This window comes from Poromitra crassiceps (assembly GCF_964638095.1).
Source record: "Poromitra crassiceps genome assembly, chromosome: 28".
Classification (NCBI taxonomy): Eukaryota; Metazoa; Chordata; class Actinopteri; order Beryciformes; family Melamphaidae; genus Poromitra; species Poromitra crassiceps.
This window is the reverse complement of record NC_139651.1, coordinates 13,986,072-13,997,318: the sequence shown is the minus strand read 5'-3', so window position 1 is coordinate 13,997,318 and position 11,247 is coordinate 13,986,072. Positions and strand designations below refer to the sequence as shown.

Genomic DNA, 11,247 nt, shown 5'->3' with positions numbered 1-11,247 from the left:
TTTGTACGGATGCCTAGCTGGCCATTTTCAATTTGCTTTTTGCCTTGATTTGCTTTGAACAAGTTGTAGCTAGTATCTGCCAGTGACCAGAGAATACTAAACCGCCTACGCCGTTGTATGGGCGTAGGCGGTTTAGTATTCTCTGGTCATTGGCAGATACTAGCTACAACTTGTTCAAAGCAAATCTCTCATGTCAGCATTTGGCTTGTGTGTTATTGCAATATCCTATGTTGAAACAACTGATCATCAGTAACATGTAGTTTAGCGTTATAATCTCAGGAGAACAGAATATCATAGCTTTAATCTTCACAAATCATTTGATCCTCTGTTGTGTGTCCCATCACTGGTACTGGACGGCGGCCACCCCTTGAAGAAACGAATGACACTGACACTGTATAACGTTAACTTTGATTACCCAACACTACGTGTGATTGGTAAATACTGTAAATGCAGAGGTGGATAAACTATCCAGAGGAGTTTAACCCCCTTGTTCCCCCTCATTGATTGATAGTTGATCTAACGTTAGCTAGATATATAACGCTATAGCTGGTAGATGAGTATATGCTCTGCCTCATCTCAAAGAGGTAGGTAAACAGAACTGCGTTTGTTTTCCATCTACGTCCGAATCTGTGCAGCATCCAATACTGTTTAAGGTTGCATAACGTTAACTTCTGCTACTCTAGTCTAACGTTAGTCCTCCTGTAATGACAAATGGACATGTAGCTAGCGTTAATGTCATGCTATGCTATTATGTTAGAAAATAAGATTACTTTGATTTTGTAGAAGATAGGAAGATGCAAGCGGCAGGCTGGTGACACGATGTCTGGAGGAAATAATACTCTCTGGCTTTTTCTTCGGGCACCGTGAGAGCAATAAGTTAAGTTAAGTTATCCTTGATTTATCCCCTTGGGGAAATTCATCCTCTGCATTTGACCCATCCTCTACTAGGAACCTTCCTAGAACTAGGAGCAGTGGGCAGCCACTGTGCAGCGCCCGGGGACCAACTCCAGTTCTTTTGCCAGTACCTTGGTCAGGGGCACTGACAGGAGTATTAACCCTAACATACATGTCTTTCAATGGAGCAAGGCTAGCAATAGCAACTAACGTTAGCAACATTCGTTAGCCAAGCTTAAGCTAGCGGGAACCACAACTTGAACAAGATGGCTGTCGTGACTAGGAGGAGATTTTTCAGAGAGCAATTCAGGCCCTCCCCCGAGTCCCGTCCACGCTCACGCCCCTTCCTGTATTCGCGGCTCCAGATTTGAACAGATTTCCCACAATGCACCAGGAAAATCCATTCATCCAATCAAACGGAATCAAACAATATCGGGAAGTGAGCTTCATTTTGCTGTGTCAAAGTCAATGAGCTCCGTTGGTCCACAATGGTCTGAACCAGAGCCGTATAATAGAAGAGTTCTGACATCTCCATTCACTCCAATGGACCAGTTTTTTTTCCAGGAAGTAGAAAGTGGAACTCTTGAGTAAAAAAAGCAGCACTGTTGAGTTGCAGCAAAATAGACAGTGTTGTACTTTGAAAGGGTTTTTCATCCCTTGAAATGAATCAAATTGTACATTATCGGCTTTATTTTAGCATGCAAAAGTAGCGCGAGACCCATTCCTGGCTGTTCATTGGCTAATGAGTCTCGCATTTTGGTCCTCCGCTGACGCCACTCTCTCTCTAGAGGACACTAGTCTGAACCAAACTGCCCTGTTTCCATGGAAACTAATAAAAACATCTCAGTGCCCTTTGGGGAACAAAGGACACAGCAAAGCACCCATCACACAGACACACACACACACACACACACACACACACACACACACACACACACACACACACACACACACACACAGGGTAAGTTTACGGTTGTAAGAATGATTAAAAGCCTACATACACTATAAGAGGAGTCCATGTATGCAATTGCAGGACCTAAGGATGATACCTGCAAGCTGTGGGTTACAATCTTGTTTATATATGTAACTGCAGTAAGAGGCGGAGCAACACTGGACAGACAGGTTTGTCAACATTACTTCCTGAAGTGAAATCAAAAGTCACAAAGAGCGACAGCACTGCTGAAGTTAGAAGAGACTCTCTCTTGCTCTCGAAAGAAAAAATCAACGTAAGTTCATCAGAGCTTTCTCAACAATACATCAGACTCTGAGTTACAAAGGTGAGTACAGCAGATCATATTGACTGTTTAAACAGAGCTGAATCCAGGTTTCCCTGTGTTCATTTTGCACTGATAGTTGTCACATGATGTTTTCAGTGAAGTGTAATTTAAATACACAACTCAAAATTACTTTTGATCATATTCCAATGATCTAACCTTGCTATTTTCTGAAAGAATTGTGTGCTACAGTATTGTTATTCACACTTTCACTTTTGGTCTCAGTGTCTAGATATGGCTGCTGCCAGCAGTGTCCTGTCTGAAGAGGAGTTTCTCTGCTGCATCTGTCTGGATGTGTTCACTGATCCAGTCACCATACCATGTGGACATAACTTCTGCAAAAACTGTATCGCACAACACTGGGAGGTTAATGTTCTGTGCCAGTGTCCTATGTGTAATAAGCTTTTCTACACAAGACCTGAGCTGCATGTCAATACTTTCATATCTGAGATGGCTGCTCGGTTCAGAAAGTCAGCTCAGATGAAAGCCAACAGTAACCCAGACCTGAGACCAAATATGGGCCAAGAAGTTCCCTGTGACGTCTGCACTGGGACCAAACTGAAGGCCCTGAAGTCCTGCCTGGAGTGTCAGGCCTCCTACTGTGAGACTCACCTGGAGCCTCACCACATCATCAAAAGCATGAAAAGACACACGCTGATCGATCCTGTGGAGAACCTGGAAGACAGGATGTGTAAAGAGCATGAGAAACCACTGAAGCTGTTCTGCAAGACAGACCAGATGTGTGTATGTCAGGTATGCACTGAGTCAGACCACAAGTCACATGACATTGTCCCTCTGAAAGAGGAATACAAAGGAAAGATGGCTGAGCTGGGGAAGACAGGGGCTGAAATTCAGCAGAAGATCCAGGAGAGACGACTGAAGATTCAGGAGATCAAACACTCAGTGGAGCTCAGCAAGGAAGATGCAGACAGAGAGATAGCAGATAGTGTGCAGGTCTTCACCGCTCTGATGCAGTCTGTGGAGAGAGGCCAGGCTGAGCTCATTGAGACGATTGAAGAGAAGCAGAAAACAACAGAGAAGCAGGCTGAAGGCTTCATCAAAGAGCTGGAACAGGAGATCTCTGAGCTGATGAAGAGAAGCGCTGAGGTGGAGCAGCTCTCACACATTGAAGACCACCTCCACCTCCTCCAAAGCTTCCCATCCCTGAACACTCCTCCACACACCAAGGACTGGACAGAGGTCAGTGTCCACTCATCATATGAGGGGACTGTGAGGAGAGCTGTGGCTCAGCTGGAGGAGACTGTGAGGAGAGCTGTGGCTCAGCTGGAGGAGACTCTCAGGAAAGAGAAGGAGAAGCTGCTAGAGGCTGAGCTGAAGAGGGTCCAGCAGTATGCAGTGGATGTGACTCTAGATCCTGATACAGCAGATCCCTATCTCATCCTGTCTGATGATGGAAAACAAGTAAAAGATGGTCATGTAAAGAAGAATCTCCCAAACAACCCAGAGAGATTTGATCCCTGTCCCTGTGTCTTAGGAAAGCAGAGCTTCTCTTCAGGAAGGTTTTACTACGAGGTTCAGGTTAAACAGAAGACTCAGTGGGATTTAGGAGTGGCCAGAGGGTCGATCACCAGGAAGGGAAAAATCACACTGAGCCCAGAGAATGGCTACTGGACTATATGGTTGAGGAATGGAGATGAGTATGAAGCTAATGCTGGCCCTGCTGTCCTCCTCTCTCTGAAGACGCAGCCTCAGAAGGTGGGGGTGTTTGTGGACTATGAGGAGGCTCTGGTCTCCTTTTATGACGTAGATGCTGCAGCTCTGATCTACTCCTTCACTGGCTGCACCTTCACTGAGAAGCTCTACCCATACTTCAGTCCTGAGACTAATGATGGCGGTAAAAACTCTGCCCCTCTGATCATCTCTCCTGTCAATCATACAGATTAGACTAATCATTAGGTTTTCTCACATAGAATTCATTGTAAATTAAAATTACAAATTTACAAATACACTACATCCCCCCCCCCTCTCTCCAGGTAACTGTTCTAGCCATTCTACTGTGTTTTTCTTTCAATAGAACAACAGATACAACACTTCACAGACTTGTCTTAATAAGCATATTTGAAGATGAATTCCTTCTTTGAATGGAGCTCTCCACTGAGATAATTAGACTTCCTGTCTGTGAAAAAGGCCCAGTAACTACTAATGTCTCTCGTCTTTTTACCTTTCTTCTTCTTGGTAAACTGGTTTAGTTTTATCGGGGGGGAAATGTTAGTTAAAGTTAAAGAACCATTAAAACTCCAGATTGTGGTTGATATTATAAAATCATGTATTTTTCTTTATATCCTCTTTTTCTTTTATGTATGGTGTTACTACTTGTTGCATTGGATCAAGCACAGGGATCATAAAAACGTCATTGAATGTAATCACTATTTCAGGAGTGTGACATTTTCCAGCTTCGTTGTAACATGTCCAGGTGACAATGGCAAAGTAAAAAAGGTGATTACTGTCATAACTGTGCCTGGGTACATACTCTATATACTGAGCATTTTAATTCTGCACAATTACTTCTGCATTATTCATTCATCTGTTTTTACAGACTGTCCCATCAGACCAGCAGTCTACCTGCATTAAGACTAACACACACACACACACACACACACACACACACACACACACACACACACACACACACACACACACACACACACACACACACACACACACACACACACACACACACACACACGTCAGTACAGTTCCTAATAGTTGTCATTGGGAAAGGCACAGTAATTAATTGTTCCAGTGTGAGTAGCTGCTGTATGCTGTACGCCTGAGGGAGGGATGCCTATCACACACACACACACACACACACACACACACACACACACACACACACACACACACACACACACACACACACACACACACACACACACACACACACAAAGTGTACATAGGAAGGTGTGTGTGACTGATCAGGTACACACAGGAAGGTGTGTGTTACTGATCAGGTACACACAGGAAGGTGTGTGTTACTGATCAGGTACACACAGGAAGGTGTGTGTTACTGATCAGGTACACATAGGAAGGTGTTTGTTACTGATCAGGTACACATAGGAAGGTGTGTGTTACTGATCAGGTACACATAGGAAGGTGTTTGTTACTGATCAGGTACACACAGGAAGGTGTTTGTTACTGATCAGGTACACATAGGAAGGTGTGTGTTACTGATCAGGTACACATAGGGAGGTGTTTGTTACTGATCAGGTACACACAGGAAGGTGTTTGTTACTGATCAGGTACACACAGGAAGGTGTTTGTTACTGATCAGATACACACAGGAAGGTGTGTGTTACTGATCAGGTACACATAGGAAGGTGTTTGTTACTGATCAGGTACACACAGGAAGGTGTTTGTTATTGATCAGGTACACATAGGGAGGTGTTTGTTACTGATCAGATACACACAGGAAGGTGTTTGTTACTGATCAGGTACACACAGGAAGGTGTTTGTTACTGATCAGGTACACACAGGAAGGTGTGTGTTACTGATCAGGTACACATAGGAAGGTGTGTGTTACTGATCAGGTACACACAGGAAGGTGTTTGTTACTGATCAGATACACATAGGAAGGTGTGTGTTACTGATCAGGTACACACAGGAAGGTGTTTGTTACTGATCAGGTACACATAGGAAGGTGTTTGTTACTGATCAGGTACACACAGGAAGGTGTGTGTTACTGATCAGGTACACATAGGAAGGTGTGTGTTACTGATCAGGTACACACAGGAAGGTGTTTGTTACTGATCAGGTACACATAGGAAGGTGTTTGTTACTGATCAGGTACACATAGGAAGGTGTGTGTTACTGATCAGGTACACATAGGAAGGTGTGTGTTACTGATCAGGTACACATAGGAAGGTGTTTGTTACTGATCAGGTACACACAGGAAGGTGTGTGTTACTGATCAGGTACACACAGGAAGGTGTTTGTTACTGATCGGGTACACACAGGAACAAGTTGTCGGTAACAAGTTGTAATATTAGTTAGTTGCAGTATGTATGTAGGTACTAGACAACCATTGGCAGCAAATTGGGCTACCGATTTGGCTTTTGATGCCTCCACCCATCGCCTCGTATTGGTACTTAGAGTACCTGAGAGCCACATTGGAAATCAGCTGACGTTACAATCCTCCAGGGCTGCTGTCAGAGGGAACAACGAGGACAGCTGTTCCAGACCCAGAGCCTCGAGGAACCAAGCCCGTTATCAATCATGCAGCAGTTATTTTCAGATGTTATGAGTAGAGACCAAATGTTACATTTCGCCTCAGTCCCTGGAAAAACTAATATCTCTGTGACAGATGGCTTTCCTTCCACCTTTCATACGCTCCTCCATACACAACACACCTGTCCAAGTTCCTGTTAGGAGTGGCTGTACATGTGTGGGGTGGTACCTACTGGATGTGGTTCTTCCCTGATCTCCCCCTCTGTAAAAGTAAAAGTAAAGTCAAAGAAAAGTTCTCAACTTACTTGACAGATTAACGTGTGTCCTCCACTGGCTGTTTCTCCCTCAATGTAGGATATCTCACCTGCACACAAACACAGTATATAGACAAAGAGACAGTGTCAATTAGAAAAGCATGTGTGAAAAGCAGCACTTGCCCCTCCCTCATTACCACCACTGAGGTGCCCTTGAGCAAGGCCCTTAACCCCTTAATGTGTGTGTGAGTGCGAGCAGGGCCCACTTGAAAAAGAGATGGAAATCTCAATGTGATTACCCTGGATAAATAAAGGTTAAAAAAATGTAGCAGTTGTATGAAGTGGGAAAGATTCTTAGTTGGCCACTCTTCTTTCACCAAGTATCCAGTATCTGTCTGTACTGTATGTCTGTGTGCACTTTACCCACGTGTATGTTTCCACATATAAAAAGTAGAGCGCGCACATCCACTCAAAATGCAGGTGCAGGACAAAAGCAATGAAACATATAAAAAGAAATAGCACACTGCTCGACTTGCTCCCAGTTGATTTATTTTTAACGTTTCGGTCAACAAGGACCTTCTTCAGAAATGAAAATGTTTCCACACACACGGCACTGACCTCCTCGCTCTCACCTCCCATCTCCTCCTGTACAGTAAGTGTGTATATGTGTATGTATATGTACATGCGTATGTGTATATATTAAAACTTTGTTTATTTTAGATCCACATTTTTCTTCTCGCCAATTCTCAATGGCTTCCTTGTTTTGCTCAGGAGTATAAACAAACTTTAAATGGCGATTTTTTACCTTTGTTGTCTGCCTTTGTTGACCACAGACCCCCAATTTTGTCCCAGGGTCCCCCACCCAATAAAATGTTTGCTTTTAGATGTTTTATCCTCATGGTTGCCATGGCAACCATTTTACTTTCCACCATAACCTAATTATGTTTGCATCAAATCTCCTGAACCAAACATGATGACAGAAAAGGTGATGTCTACCCCTTATGTTTTCATGGTATGATCCAGTGTAGGAAATTAGCCAGGGGCAAGGGCAAATATGCTCTAATAAATCTCAGAATGCACACAAAAAAACATGATCAAGGGGCAAAAATTAATTTGATAGGCCTAATTGTATTCTCATTAAATTATTTTCATTTGCTTCTCTAACACAATACACTTTTGTAAAACACCCCAAAAAGTGACATGGGCTTGATCTGGGCTTGACCTGGACGCGAAAGTTAAAATAAAATCCATGCCATGGACCAGCAGGGTACAGAGGAGGTCATTTCCATTGTGGGGCACTTCATAATCTCCACCAGCATGACCATGCTGGTCAACCAGCTTCATCAGCATGATCATGCTGGTCCACCAGCTTCACGAGCACAACCATGTTGGGCCACCAGCAATCCCCAGCACAACCATGCTGGTCCATCAACTTCACCAGCATCACCATGCTGGTCCAGCAACTTCACCAGCAAGGCCATGGTGGTTGACCAGCTTCACGAGCAAGCTTTAGCATCAGACCAGCAGCACTAACCAACATAGACCAGCATCAGACCAGCACTAACCAGCATAGACCAGCATAGACCAGCAAGAAATTCAGGCTGGTCTATGCTGGTTTTTTCAGCAGGGCTGTCTGTGGTTCTTCCCTGCTATCTCCCTCTGTCAGTCTGTTTGGAGTGGCTGTACATGTGTGGGGTACCTACTGGCTGTGGCTCAGGAGGTAGAGTGCATCGTCCATTAACCAGAAGGTCGGTGGTTCGATCCCCGGCTCCTCCAGTCCGCATGTCGAAGTGTGCTTGGGCAAGACACTGAACCCCAAATAGCTCCCGACACCGAACCCCAAATTGCTCCCGATAGCTGTGCCAGCACCCTGCGCGGCAGCTGGCCGCCCTCGGTGTGTGAATGGGTGAATGTAGGCACGTTGTAAAGCGCTTTGGACAAAAGCGCTATATAAATGCAGTCCATTTACCATTCTTCCCTGCTCTCTCCCTCTGTCAGTCTGTGTGGGGTGGCTGTACATGTGTGGGGTACCTACTGGCTGTGGTCCTCTCTCCCTCTGTCAGTCTGTGTGGGGTGGCTGTACATGTGTGGGGTACCTCCTGCCTGTGGTCCTTCCCGGCTGTCTCCCTCTGTCAGTCTGCTTAACACAAGCCTCTGGAAGACAAACAAGCCAGTGATTTTTGTCCGATATGATGAGTCAGTCAGATGCAGCAAAAACTTCCCTTGTAGCCGTAGGATACCTCACACAAGGTGTTGAGGATGTAATTACACTGACCTGATTACCCCCCCTCCTCCCCCACGGCAATCATTAAATTGTTCTCATCTTATCTTGTCTTAAATCATCGTTAAGCATCGCGGCTTCCTCATTTTGCAGGACGGTGTCGGTGCAGCCTCGCCTCATCTCATACATTGTTTTCCCGCGGGAGCAGATCACTTTCTGTGGGGCTCGCACAGCCCCACCTGTTCATTCCTCGTCATTACACATGACTGAGTGCACGTTGACAGCGAAGCACCTTCCCTTCATCACGGCTGTGTGCAGACAGGTGCTCGCCTGCAGTTTTAATGACTACAGGAAGAGTGAAGCTGGAGAAAAGATGGACACTAACTAAATTGAATTTCCTCATTTATATGGATAAGCCTGCATAACTTAACCTATGAAATCACTAGTACAGTATAAACCAAAGAGCTAAATATAGATTTATGCAGGCAACGGAACAAGTCAAAATTCAGGTACTGTAGTGTGCTAGTTTATGGAAATAAAGTTACATGAGGTAACAAAAAGAAAGAAAAAGAAAAAAAAAGTAGCTCGCCGAGTAACAATGATTCCATTTACACCTGGCGTTAACATGAGTTTTCTGCCATCAGAATGCAATCAGATTGTACTTGACCACATTAACCTGATTCCATTTACAGCTGGCATTAACATGAGTTTTCTGCCATCAGATTGCAATCTGATGGCAGAAATGGTTGTCCTCAATCCGCATAAAGTTGCTGTATCCAGATTGAGAGGACACATTGCATTTACACTTGTGTTCAATGTGTACACAATGCATCCCTGACCACCTGCGGAGGTTTGGCCGATCAGATTGCAATCCTTCTTCAATGCGTTTTGGGGGTGTTTACACCTGTACTTTCAAGTGATAAAACACAATCTGACTGCAATCTGATCACAGAAAACGCATGTTAACGCCAGGTGTAAATGGCCTCAATGATACTCCATGTGTTTGGGGTTAACAACAGTAGCTGGGCTGTAATCAATCAACAATGTTAATTTCACAGTTAAGCCTCAGTGAAGATGACTATATGAACTGATCTCCACACAGAACTATTGTGGATCTTCCCTCATTACACGACAAATCCCAACTCATAAGGTAGATGGCGCTCACTGGAGTGCAACCGTGAACCGCGTGATGCGGTTCGCGGTCTTAAAGGGATACACACACAAATGCTGCATCAGGTATCAATGGGTTACAGCATTTTAGCTGATTATGGCAACACCATGTGGCCAATCAGTGCTACATTTGTTCAGTTTTCATTGGGGCTGCCCTTCACTGTATCAAAAAGTCTGCTGGCTGCTTACAGTATGTCTCAACTGTAAATGAGCTCACCAGTGCCCCCATAGAGAATGAATTGCAGAAAGACGTTGGCAGCTCCAAAAACGCTATTGGTCTGAATGGCTGACAGGCTGTGCATGACAGCGATGTGTTTTGCAGACAAACAAACACAACTTAATTTTTCCCCCTTTCTGTTTGGGTGTGCCAGCTGCCTGTGTGGGTGGCATTTGCACACCCAGGCACACCCGTAGCTACGCACATGTTATGTACATGATGGACTCTGGTGCAAGCTTGAGACAAAGGCTGAGAGAGAGAGAGAGAGAGAGAGATGTAACTTGCTGTCACCACCTGAGACAATAGGGACATACAATTGATTGATTTATTCATTGTGATTTTGTGATTGGGTATTGTTCAATTTATCACCATTTGAGATTGTCACCGTGTTCTTTGCCAACAGATGCTGAAATATTTCCTGCTGATGAAGCTCATTTGAAGCTAAGGGTTATTATCAGGCATCAGTGTCTGATCTGCTTTTCAAAATAAACAGATCACAGATCAGCCAAATGAAACCAATGTGAAAGAGATTCCGCCATTGTGTTTGTGTGACTTGTGGTGTGTGTGTATATACATATACAGGTTGGTGTGTGTGTGTGTGTGTGTGTGTGTGTGTGTGTGTGTGTGTGATTATGTATTTTTTTGTAACTTATCTTGCTTACGTGTGAACCAACTCTAACCAGGTTCTGCTGAATCCCCACTTTCCTTTAATCTTCACTCTCAGTTTATGCTGAGATGCAGCATTATGCACATCAATCAGAAACACACACACACACACACACACACACACACACACACACACACACACACACACACCAACGCATATATTAAAGATAAAATTAATGATATCAAGCAGAGTTATAAATATGTAGATTATCTTCTTATCCGTTGCAGTCAGTTCTGAGACCACCACGCATGTACCATTATTAGCAATCACAACAAAACTAATTTTGACAGGAAAAACATAGAAACCACACATAGGTAACACTTTAGAACTACACGCTATGAAGCATTATTAGTTCACTGTTAAAA

General features: G+C 44.1%; 2 protein-coding genes across 3 annotated transcripts in view; both read left to right on the top strand.

Moving 5' to 3' along the window:
• The window catches only part of LOC310799721 (E3 ubiquitin-protein ligase TRIM47-like), a 495,544-nt gene extending 491,698 nt beyond the window's left edge, over positions 1–3,846 (top strand). The window contains exon 3 of the transcript XR_014553827.1: positions 3,787–3,846. The gene's annotated coding sequence lies outside the window, so the exon portion shown is untranslated. The remainder of the gene's footprint in view (positions 1–3,786) is intronic.
• LOC310799720 (E3 ubiquitin-protein ligase TRIM21-like) lies at positions 2,058–4,584 on the top strand. Of its 2 annotated transcripts, none has more exons than XM_083662316.1 (2): positions 2,058–2,120; positions 2,394–4,584. In XM_083662316.1, exon 2 carries the CDS (start codon positions 2,403–2,405, stop codon positions 4,071–4,073), a length of 1,671 nt encoding a protein of 556 aa, XP_083518442.1. In that variant the 5' UTR covers positions 2,058–2,120; positions 2,394–2,402; the 3' UTR covers positions 4,074–4,584. The 2 variants fall into 2 exon arrangements, with proteins under 2 accessions (XP_083518442.1, XP_083518441.1); XM_083662315.1 differs by having other exon boundaries at positions 2,066–2,171.
• The last annotated feature ends 6,663 nt before the right edge of the window (positions 4,585–11,247 follow it).